Genomic DNA, 12607 nt, shown 5'->3' on the forward strand with positions numbered 1-12607 from the left:
GGCTTCACAGGGACACTGTATGGTAAGCTGCGATGGTGTTCGCTCACTTCTTCTGTGTAAGTCGCCTGCGAAAGCAGTGCCTGACATTGGTTTGCACCTGTGCGTCCAGGCTGAGCATCTTTCTGGACCATGTGGTTGGATGTCCTATAACTGGGCACCTAATTTTTGGGCATCTTTTCAGGGCTTGCAGTGTATGGAAACATTGTTGTACACACAATTGTTTAACGCTTGTGTTGACTGCGCTGCCTCTGGACGTCCCTTTTTTCCATGGCACAGGTAGCAAAGAAGCCTAAGCGCCTTGCAATTTGCACAATTTGCCATATTCTGGCATCTCGGCCAAGAGTCCCCTCTAATCTTTGTCAGCGTTGCTTGGAGGCTATGAGCAAGTTGTATCCCACTGATTTTGCTGAGCCCAGCCCTTCCCAGCAAGTTACAGGAAGGAAACTGGAGGGAGACCTGTCGGTTTCACCTGGTTTTGAGACTCCCCTAACTGTTTCATCAGCAGGGGAGGGCAACTCAGTGGGTGCCAGACAGACAACCCCTAGTTTTGGTATGGACCATTCCGCCTTTTCTTGGGTGAAATTTTTTCAGGTGTTGCAGTCCTTTCTACAGGCACATATGGCAGAGCCGGCAAAACCTGAAAGTTCAGAACCACAGGCTGTAGAATCCCACAAGGCTGGTACCGCAGGTAAACAGAAGGCATCTCGGGCTGTTGCAGGCCACTCTGATGGGGACCCGCATGGCATGGATGAGGAAGATGATCCTTTTTTCCTAGAGGATAGGGAAATTCCTCTGGGGTTAGAACCTTATAGAACAACTAGCAACTGTACCCGTTCTACGCCCGGGCGGCAAGCCTTTTTATTGGCACATATGCTCTTGCATGGAAGCGTTAGCTGAAAAGGAAAAACTAAATTATTGTCACCCAGGGCAAGAAAAATGGAGGCACATTTGCTAAAGCCAGGGCTGCAAAGTTTATTTACCAAGCTGTCTCTCACACTCCCCCACACCCCGTCTCTTCTCTCACACACACATTCTCTCTCATCGGCGTCCCCCTCCCCTCATATAGGGCTCCCTCTCTCTGAAACCCACACTCAAGCATCCCCCCACCCACCCTCTCTTACCTCCCACTCTCTCTCTCACACCCTCCCCACCCCCTCTTACCAACCATGCTCTGTCACCCCCCTCTCTCACACACGCATTCTCTCTCACCGGCATGCCACGAGACCCGCGCCGTTTGCGGCGAAGACGAAGGCCCGGACGTGCCGATCACGGCACACAGGAGCCTTCCCTTTTCGCCGTGAACAGCGCACCGGGCCTTCATTTTCGCCGCGAATGGAGCATGTGCCGCGGGATGCGCTCCGTTCGCAGTATGCCAGGGTCTCCTCTGCTGTTTTCTGCCTGTCCCGCGATGGCCGCTGTCCTTCTGGTTTTGAATACTCTTCCGGCGAGGGAGGAAATCTGCAGGAAGGAGGAATTCTGCGCAAAATCTGCATTCCACAGTAGCGCTGAATTCCCCCAGGAGTACCTCTTGTAGCTGGTGTTGTGACATGGCCGCTGTATAGCGTGTTTGAGCCTCCAAGGCAGCCAGGGAGCTGCCTGCGCCATCTATCGGCAGGCTGGGAACATGCACAAGCACTGACGGACACACTACCAAGCCCGATATATTATGGATGTTGCGCTTCTTTCATACACTGACACTGAAGATGCTGGGAATATTGGGTACTGATCCCATGTCTGAGCCAAAGAAAAATCTTATTTTGGTTACTTTGTGTAAAGCACCATGTTTCTTCCCCATTATGGTTCCTATTCAAGAGTGGATTGATCTTGAATGGGGTGCTCAGGAAGCTAATTTTAAAGGTGGTGGAGCCTTGGAAGATCTGGATCCTGTGACAAGAGAACAGTTGTGTTTTCCGAAAGTGGATGCGCTGGTATGTTCTGTCACCAAGTGGATGACCGTTCCGGTAGGAGGAGGAGCATTGAAGGATGCTTAGGATACGAGAATTGAGGCTATCCTTAAGCAGGTCTTTGAAGCAATGGCAGTGAATTTGCAAATAGCTTCTTGCTGCTCCCTGGTGGCTCGCACTTGTTTGCTTCTATCTCAGGAAGTTGATGAGACTGATTTGAATTCCAGGGTAGTGATGGAACCAGCAGCCACCTTTTTGGTGGATGCGGGCTGCGACCTGGTCCATACTTCTGTCAGAGGGGTGGCTTCGGTGGTAGCGGTCAGACGTCAGCTGTGGCTGCAGAATTGGTCGGCCGATGCAATTTCAAAGTCCAATCTTACGAAATTGCCTTTTAAAGGATTACTCGTATTTGGGGGTGAGTTGGAAAAAATGGACGATAAGTGGGGTAAGTCCCAGGTTCTTCAGTTGCCAGAAGATGGTAAGCAGGCACCGCGTTAATTCAGCGAAAGAAGCCGTACTAGGGGTTTCAGATGTTTTCAACCCTAAGGAGTAACGACTTCACAGAAGACTAGACCTTTGGAAGGTCTCAACCCTTTTGGCCCAGGCAGCCCAGCCGGGGTGCAGGCTCGGATAGCGGTGTCTCCTGACCTCCTCCCAGAGCAGAGGTTAGTGGGGTCATCTATCTCTGTTTTATCGGAGATGGGTCAGGATCACATCAGACCATTGGATTCTGGAGGTGATAAGGGCATCTATGCTATGGAATTTCCCAATGTTTCTTGGGGCGTCCTCATGGAGACTCCCTGCAGCTTGCCACAAAAGAGGCAGGCAGATAAGACTATGTTGTCGAAGCTTCTGAGTTTGCGCGCTGTGATTCCAGTGCCCAAATCACAAAATATCGGCCGTTATTCCATTTATTTTGCTGTGCCCAAGAAGAAGAGTTCTTTCTGGCCCATCCTGGACTTGAAGGGAGTCAATCATCATTTGCAAGTTTCTGCATGGAAACAGTATGCTTAGTGATAAAGGCAGTACAGGTGGTGGAGTTTCTTATGTCTCTGGATTTGTGAGAGGCATATCTACATATTCCCATTTGTCTGGCACATCAACAGTTTATGCGGTTCACTGTTTTGGGGCGACATTATCAGTTTTAAGCACTCCCCTTTGGCTTGGCCACCACACCTAGAACCTTCTCCAAAGTCATGGTGGTGGTAGCAGCAGCATTGAGAGAGGATGGCATTCTGGTCCACTGTACCTAGACAACTGGCTAATTCGGGCCAAAAGCTTGGAGGAGAGGCTTCAAGCCTCGCACAAGGTGGTCTCCTTGTTGCAGGAGCTAGATTGGGTGGTGAACTTGATCAAGAACAATTTACAGCAGTTTCAGATGCTGGAGTATTTCTGTGTACTTCTTGACATGAAGCAAGGCAGGGTTTTTCTGCCAGAGATCTGCATTCAGAAGCTGATGGCTCTGGTACAACTATTGATAGAAGCAGTTTGCCTGATGGTATTGTCATATCTGCAGGTGCTCAGTTTGATAGTGGCCACTTTATAGGGGTTCTGTGGGCAAGGGCACATATGCGTCCTCTTCAGCGCACACTGCTTTCCCGGTGGAGTCCGCAGTCTCAGGACTACTCGATACAGCTTCAGTTACCAATGGAGATCAGCATCCAACTGAAATGGTGGTTGCAGGTGGACCATCTAAGGACAGGAGCTTCCTTGCAAGTTTCAAACTGGCTGGAGCTCATGACGGATGCAAGCCTCCAGGGTTGGGGGACTCACTGTCAGTTATTGAGGGCGTGGAGTTCAGCAAAGTCGCTCTGGAGCATCAATCATCTGGAAGTGCGTGCCGTTCGATTGGCATGCTTGCAGTTTGCCGACCCCTTACAGGGTCAAAATGGTCTGAGTGATGTCAGACAATTGTGTCGACAGTGGCTTACATCAGTTGCCAGGGAGGCACCAAGAGTCAACAAGCATTGCAGGAAATACACCAGCTCATGATATGGGAAGAGTTCCATCTCCAGGAGATCTCTGTCTCCCAAATTGTGGGAAAATACAATGTGAGAGCCGATTTTTCTCAGCAGACAGGGTCTGGATCCAGGAGAATAGGACTAGTCAGGCGAAGCGTTCCAGCTCATACTGGGCTGCTGGGACCTACCATATCTAGACTTGCTAGCAACGATACGCAGTGTAAAGGTTCCTCATGTCTTCAGTCGCAGGTAAGATTCAAAATTTCTGGGCATTGATGCTCAAGTGCAGGAGTGATCTAAGGGCAAGCTTCTGTATGCCCCCCCCCCCCCCCCCCCGTGGCCCTTGTTGGGCAGGCTGTTTTGGAGGATCGAGAGGCACACTGAGATGGTGCTTCTTGTGGCTCCCGACTGGCCCAGAAGGTCATGGTATGCAGATCTGCGGAGACTCTTGCCTGACTCTCCTCTCAGTTTTCCTCTTCAAAGAGATCTTTTGCGACAGGAGCCTATTCTTCATGAGGATCCAACTCGATTTTGTCTTATGGTATGGCCCTTGAAAGGGCTCAGTTGCTGAAGCATGGATATTCTACTGCTGTGATTTCCATCTTGCTTCAAGCTCGGAAGTTCTCAATCTCCTTAGCCTATGTTCGGGTTTAGCTTGGTGTGTGGAACGAGGGGGTCTTCCTCATTTGGTTAAGATCTCACTCATTTTGGACTTTTTTCAGGGTTGGTTGATTAAAAGCTTGGTCCTTAATTCCTTGAAGGTACAGGTGGCTACTAATGTCTGTTTCCAGGGCCAGGTAAATGGTGGACCATTGTCGACCCATCCAGATGTGGGCCGGTTCTTGATAGGGGATGAAGCATCTTCGTCCTCCCTTGTGGAGCCTTAATCTGGTTCTTGATTTTCTGGTGGGTCCCATCTTTCGGCCACTGCTTATCCTCTCTTTGAGGTTACTTACCTTGAAGATTGTTTTTCTGGTGGCAATTTGTTCTGCATGTAGAGTTTCCAAACTGCAGGCTTTCTTGCTGGGAACTGTTCCTGCAAGTGACTCCGGGAGTGGTCCATCTGCGAACTGTTCCGACTTTTTTGCCAAAAATGGTTTTAACTCTCACTTGAATCAATTGATTTCCCTGCCAACGCTGAATAGGGAAAGAGATGTGAAAGAATATTGTCTGTTGCGGACCTTGGATGTCAAGTGACATCTCTTGAGATATTTGGAGGTTTCTAGACCTCTTAGGAAGTCTGACCAACTGTTTGTGCTCCACGGTGGGATTAAATAGGGTGAGCTGGCATCGCAGGCTACAATAGCCCGCTGGATTAAGGAAGTTATCACAGCTGCATATGTGGATGCTGAGCAGCCGTTACCTAACCTAGGGCTCAGGCAGTGTCATGGGTGGAGCTTTGATTGTTGTCTCCCATTGAAATTTGCCGAACGGTGACATGATCCTCTTTACACATTTTTTCCAGGTAGCCTGGGAGGATGCAGTTTTTGTGCGTGCACTGTTGGTTGTACCAAGGCAGCCTCCCGCCCTTTTCGGGAGTAGCTTGGGTACATCCCAGTGGTCATGGATTAACCTGTCTGAATGCTGAGAAATAAGAAATTACTACTTATCTGATAATTTCCTTTTCTCTAATGAAGACAGGTTAATCCACCTTTCCGCCCTTGGCTGCCAGTTTGTGGTTCTGTTGTCCTCCTGAGTGACTGTGTTCCAGGGATAAACTGGTAAGTGTCAGTTTCAGTCCCTAGATTAGCGATGTTACACTCTTTGGCTGAACTCAGTGTTTCCTGTTGCTGAGTTCTTGAGTGGTTGTTTGTTAATGGTTATAATCAAGTATTACTAGTTTGTCCACAGTTGGCTTTTGTAGAGAATACTAGTGGGCTGATATCAGAGTAGGGGTATATATACCATGATGTCAGGTTAGCTTTGCTCCATCTCCATCTGCTGGTAGAGGTGCATAACCCACTGGTCTTGGATTAACCTGTCTTCATTAGAGAAAAGGAAATTATCAGCTAAGTAGTAATTTCTCATTAGGTTTATTTAATTATGGTTTACAATATTTTCTGATGGTTTTGTATGGATATTGTGAATTTATCACTGACCATTTTTGTTTTCCCCTGTCATTGCTTCAATGACAGGGGAAAAGAAAAACTGATACTTCACACATTTCCAGCATTGCCCTCTGCTTCATGGCAGAGAGCTATGCTGCCGCTTACCCAACTAATCAAACTTAATATTTCACTTGGAAGCAGCTCCAGCACTGCTCTCTACATTAATGGTGGGGGTGAAAAGGGAATTAGAACATAAGGTTACTAAGAGCCAAGAGAAACAGTTAAGTATGAGAACAAATGTGTGAAGCTTGCTGGGCAGACTGGATGGACCGGTTGGTCTTCTTCTGCCGTCATTTCTATGTTTCTATGTTTCTATGTAAGAACTGAGTAAATCTGTTCCATATGAACGGAAACAGTTTTTCACAGATATACAACTGTGTATCTTTTCAAAATTTAGACCATTTTGTGCTCTCAGCTAATGTGCTACTTCCTCTCCACCTCCAACACTCCTACTCCCACTGGACTCTTGGCCAATAAGTAGCTGCTCCTTGCATCCTCTGTATTCCCTCAGCCAATGAGAATACTTTGTCTGCAGTTCAAACTTTGCTCATTTTGTGGTTTCAGATCCATTGGATATTAATCCCAGTGTGGATTTCCTCTTTGACTGTGGATTGGTTGGACCAGATGATGTTTCCACAGAACAGGAAATTCCACGGACCCTCAGGAAGGTGAGACAGTGAGCCTCACATCTGGTAGCTTTGGGTATAAGGATCTGATGTGAAGATCTGGCAATGCCACTGCTCATTTACAGCTTTATTTTAATATTCTTATAACCTGTCTATTTTAATACAAATCATTCTAGGTAGTTTACAAATTTGAACATAAACATCTTGGAGATATGAGACAATATAATATTAAACCATCTAAAAAGATAAGTAAACTATCATTCTAAATAAATACAGGCAATATGCTAAAATACATAAAATCATAAAAGTAAAATAAAACCTAGCAAAATGTTTGCTGGAATTAAAAGGCTTTCAATTTCTTTAAAAATGTCTTGCAATCATCAATTTCATGGAGTCAGCTGGTAATGCATTGCATCAAGTGGGCCCAGCCACTGAAATAGCTCATGTACGTGTTTCTGGAAGATGTAATGCTTAACTGAAGCCAGCATTACATTTTTAACTGCAGAATGTAGCCTTTTCAGTGGGAGTATATACTGATAAGAAATCTGCGAGATAATGTGGATCATCATGCTTGAGAACAATAATACTTGTGTGACAGACTTAAAATTTACTCTCTGAAGTACAGGAAACCAGTATAGTTCATGTAATACCAGAGTAATAGGGATCTCTAGGAACACTTGCTGTTCCCTATATATACCCAGATCAGTCCAGACTCCTGAGTTTTGCCTCCCTACCAACAGATGGAGACGGAGAAAGTTTCTCTGGCACTGTACATAACCCAAGTGTGCCACCCACAGTCCCTCAGTATTTCTGTCTTCAGATGGTAGATGGTGTTAAAACCTGTAGTCTGGAGCAGTGGTTCTCAACAGATGTGTCGGGACACACTAGTGTGTCACAAGGTCCTGGGAGGTGTGTCGCAGGGCCAGAAAGAGACTGATCTCTCCTCATCTGCCCAGATGAAAGTTGGTTGACTTCTCCTTTAATCAGATCTGATGAGAGACCACTCTTGCTTCCTTCTCTTTCTGGGTCAGTGAAAGGCTGTTTCCTCATTCTCCCAGATCAGAGCGAGATATTGCCAACTCCTTTTTTTTTCTGGGTCTGATGGAACACTAACTTTATCTTCCCCCACTGGGCCTGGAAGTGAAGCTACTGATGCTTTCTTCACCCTGTGGAGGGTGGAGCAAAGAAGGTTGGAGATGTTGGGCAGGGAGGTGGAAGAGAGACAGAATGTGGGGGCTGTTGAGCAGGAAGGGGTGGGAAACAGGGAGTCAGGGTAGTTGGGTAGGGAGGGTGAGAAGGGGGTAGGGAGAGTTGAGCAGGGGAGAGAGGGAGCACAGGGAAGAGGATTTGGGGGGCAGGAATGCTGGACAGGGATGTGTGAGAGGATGATTGAAATGGAATAATTGGGAGAAATGATGGGAGCATGGAAGGAGGAGTGACAGGATTCAAAAGGCATAATTATGTCAGTTTTGGAAATGTGCATTTCTTCTATCTTTGTACCTTGCTTAGTGTAGGAGAAAATATATCTATTTCTATTTCTCCGGTTTTGCACTGCATGCAGAGTGGCTTTTTGAGTTTTCCATTCCAGATTTTGTCTCCACATTTGTAATTTGTGATCTTTGATTCTGTATTTGGTGATTTTTTATTAGCAGGTAGGCATTTGTGTCAGTCTTATTTGAGGTGTTTACTCAATAGGACATGCATTGGTGGTGCACTGCTGCCTTTTCATTGGTAGGGCTATTGCTGCTTGAGTCCTCGGAGTTAGTGCTGTTATGGTATGGCAAGTTTGCTATACATGTGCTGTTTTTTTGTTTTTTTTTCAGGTTTATATTTTACAATGAGCCTGGAAGTAGAGAGTTTTTTTTTCTGATACTGAAATGATACCAGTATCAAAATGTCTTTTTTGTATGGTGAGTTGTTTGGGGAAATATCCTAGTTCTGCAATGCACCTATTATTGGGTGTCGTGGGATTCCTGTGGATGAAGAGTATATGTTTAAATTTAGCCCCATGATGATCATGTATTCAGTGTGTCACTCAGAAAAGCATCATCTATGAGGTGTGTCCCAGCAGAAAAAAAGTTGAGACCCACTGGTTTGGAGTATATAAAAGAAAAAGAAGAGAGATCTCCAGTTCTTCTCAAGGGATTGTTAAGTCCTGGAGGGGCCATTCCCCCCCCCCCCTGGTTTGAGGTGGACGATTAAGGGGTTGGTGACCCTTGATGGCAGCTCGCTCTGAGATTCCATGGGGTGTATATATGGTGATCCAGATCCCTCATCCCCGATGAGGCAGTGTTGATTCCACTGGCAACTCTGCATTTCGGGTCCTGTCTGAGCAGAGAAGTATTGAATTTCTGTTCCTCTTTGTTCCAGAGCTAGTTACAGCAGTGGTTGCATGTTTATAGCTTGTTTAAAAAAAAAAAAAGCTAGCAAGAGCAACCGGGAGGCAGTGGAATTGTTGGGCCAGTCGCTTGGGGCCTTGATCACTGCTTCAGAACTGGTCACCCAGGGGATTCCTGATGTTCAGATACAGGGTAGCAATAGCGGCGAGCTGCTCGGGCCGCATGGCAATGGTATGAAGCAGACCTTGCCATTCGTATGCAGACTCGCAGTTCCGGTTTCCCTAAATTCAACAGCTTGTATTCTGTGTGCATCCCTGCTGGGGAAGTATCTTCAGGGGAGCCCAGTGCTAGACCGATGGAAAAATGAGCCTTGCGGTTGACAGGGTTTAGTGCTGAGGCTATCTCTGTCAGCGCGGGAACTGGGGCCATTTTTGATTCCCTAGTAGTGTCTGCAGCATCAGCGGGAGAGGCAGGGGAATCCTCTCCTTAATTATCACCAGTGATTCCTGTCCTGCAGAGGTGCAAAGAGGCACTTGCACTGAGGAGGAGTCTCTGGTTCTGGTAGAGGTCTACTGCTGGTTTTATTTTGCTTATGAACCAAAAAATCACTAGTTGATGTAACCAATGTTGACACAGAACTAAATCCCGATATTTGAAGTTATATAATAGGAATTAAAATGTTCTTTTTATTATCATGTAATTAAAAATACTATCTCATTTTTAATAGTTTCTAATGATATCTATGAAAAAATCTTTTTATATAGAAAGATAAGACCTCAGCACCGGCATAGAATCTGATGTTTAACAGAAACTAATTAACCGGTCGGTACAATTACTGGTCTATTATCTTCCTTTTGTTTTTTTCTTTTTTTTATAAAAACAGTCTCTCAATTTTCCATTAAAGTGCTGAAACTTGTGTTGAAGCTATATATTAAACACATTGCAACTTCAAAATGTTAGACTTGAGCTTTAAACTGTGGTAGTTTTGAGCTATTAAACTTGAGCTTTAAACTATGATAGTTTTGAGCTGTGCCACCCGACTAAGCATTTGCAAAGCGAGCAAAATTACTTTCAATTTTCTTGTACTCCCACATAGAGAGTTACTGTCCTAACATAAATGTACTTATCTTAGCAACTTGTTCAGTTGCTTATGAGCTAGTTGTGTACTGTTGGGCCCAAGTGTGTTTCTTCGGCTAACACAACCGCTATGTTTTTTTCTTTTAGAACCGCCAAACTGCCGACGTTGTCAACGTTTCGTAACCTGCATCAGGGCGGGCTCTACGTCATGAAAAAACAAGCGAATAAAATTTCACATAACCTATAACAGCCTTATGTTTAATTTTCTAGTAAAATGTATTACTCTGAATTGCTGTCATGGATTTATGCCGTTACTACTCACTTTTTTGCAATGGACTTGCTGTCTCAATAGTTGGGTTAAAGCAAGGCATATCAGCATGGCCGCCTCTATTTAAACAACAAACTTACTTGAAAGTGACCAATCATTGTGCTCGTACGAACGTCACTGTGTGATGACGTATAAGGTTTAAATGTCCTGCAACCACTTCTCCTCTCCTGTCAAAATACGCATGTCAGTGAAAACGAATAAAATTGAATGTTCTTCAAACAATTCTTTTCTGAATGTTGATTCAATTACATTCAATGATGAATTAAACTGTTCCACATGATATTGCTATTTAAACCATTTGGTTCTTCTGACATCAATTGGAAAATCCATTGGTGTTCCTTTTTGTACAGCAATTTCTCACGATTACCTCCTCTTGCATCCAATCCGATATGATCTATTACAAACCATCGTAAATCCTGTAACTTATGTTGTTCTGCAATGCAATGTGCCACAATAGGTGCTGATTCTTTTTTTGTTTTTCAAACAACTTTTATGTTCTCCAATACATAATCGTAATGAGCGCTTAGTTTGTCCAACGTAAATTTTATTACATGGGCATTTGATAATGTATACCACAAAAGTGCTCTGACAGGTTGTGAAATGTCTTAATTTGTATGTATAATTTGTGCGTGAACAAGTGAATTCGAAGTTCTAATGTTTGATCACAAATTTTACAGTGTCCACACTTGTGATGTCCTATTGGTTTGGATCCATCAATAGTTGATATTACATCAGTTTTTTCTGGCAAAGTTGATGGACTTAGGATTTCTTTAAGATTTCTGCTCCTGGAAAATGCCATGCGGAAATCGAGATTCTCAAACCCAGGGATCATTTTAACAATGTGCCAATGATTACTCATACTTCTTATTATGTTACGTGATATAGGAGAATATTTAGTGACACATGTAATTGTCTGAGATCTGTCTTGCTTCTGACAAGGGGTCAGTAATGCACTTCTATCGTAATAAAGAGCTCTTTTGAATGCATTTTTAATGCATTTTTTGGGGTAACCACATTGTTTAAAATCTTCAGCCAGTTTTTCTGATTGTGTCTTGAAGATCTGGTTATTCGAACAAATACGTTTATACTGCAAAAACTGCGAAAATGGTAAGCTGTTTTTTAATGGTAAACGATGTGCACTATTGTAGTGAAGGATTGTATCTTGATCTGTTGGTTTTTTGAAAACACTGGTTGTCACTTCACCAGAATCAGCTTTTTGTAATCTAACATCCAAGAAAGAAATTTCTGTGAAATTATATTGCATGACAAATTGAATTTTTTTATTGCATGTGTTGATCCATTTTTCAAAAGATAATTCCACTTCATTCCCACACCAAATGATGAAAATGTCATCAATAAATCGTTTATAAAAAAAAGATTTTGGATGCAAAAGGAGAATTTTCAACCCATGTTGCCTCAAACTTGGACATATATAAATTTGCAATGGAGGGGGCCATGGTGGCCCCCATTGCCATGCCTGAAATTTGCTGAAAAATGTATTTTGGAAAACAAAAACATTTTTTTTCAATGCAATGGTTGCCAGCTTTAATATAAACTCAGTTGGTATACGATGTGTTCCACTCTCTTGTTCAAAAAAAAAACCTCTATGATCTCTAGCGCTTCATTTTGTGGAATTGAAGTATAAAGCGATATAATATCTAAAGTGACCAACCATTTATCTTGCATATCATCTAACAAGGGTTCTATCATTTGTAGAAAATGTGTAGTATCTCGTATAAATGTTGGGCACTGTGATACAAATTCTCTCAAAAAACAATCTGTGAATTTGGATAATGGTTCTAACAGCGATTCATTAGAAGAAATAATGGGTTTGTAATAGATATCGGATTGGATGCAAGAGGAGGTAATTGTGAGAAATTGCTGTACAAAAAGGAACACCAATGGATTTTCAAATTGATGTCAGAAGAACCAAATGGTTTAAATAGCAATATCGAGTGGAACAGTTTAATTCATCATTGAATGTAATTGAATCAACATTCAGAAAAGAATTGTTTGAAGAACATTCAATTTTATTTGTTTTCACTGACATGCGTATTTTGACAGGAGAGGAGAAGTGGTTGCAGGACATTTAAACCTTATACGTCATCATGCAGTGACGTTAGCACAAGCACAATGATTGGTCACTTTCAAGTAAGTTTGTTGTTTAAATAGAGGCAGCCAAGCTGATATGCCTTGCTTTAACCCGACTATTGAGACGGCAAGTCCATTGCAAAAAAGTGAGTAGTAACGGCATAAATCCATGA

General features: G+C 43.7%; 1 protein-coding gene across 1 annotated transcript in view; it reads left to right on the top strand.

Moving 5' to 3' along the window:
• Positions 1–12607, top strand: part of ZMYM3 (zinc finger MYM-type containing 3) — a 453384-nt gene that overhangs the window by 371545 nt on the left and 69232 nt on the right. The window contains 1 exon segment of the mRNA XM_029607228.1: positions 6538–6641. Within this exon segment, the coding sequence (XP_029463088.1) occupies positions 6538–6641 (104 nt within the window).

This window comes from Rhinatrema bivittatum, chromosome 6 (genome assembly GCF_901001135.1).
Source record: "Rhinatrema bivittatum chromosome 6, aRhiBiv1.1, whole genome shotgun sequence".
NCBI lineage: Eukaryota > Metazoa > Chordata > Amphibia > Gymnophiona > Rhinatrematidae > Rhinatrema > Rhinatrema bivittatum.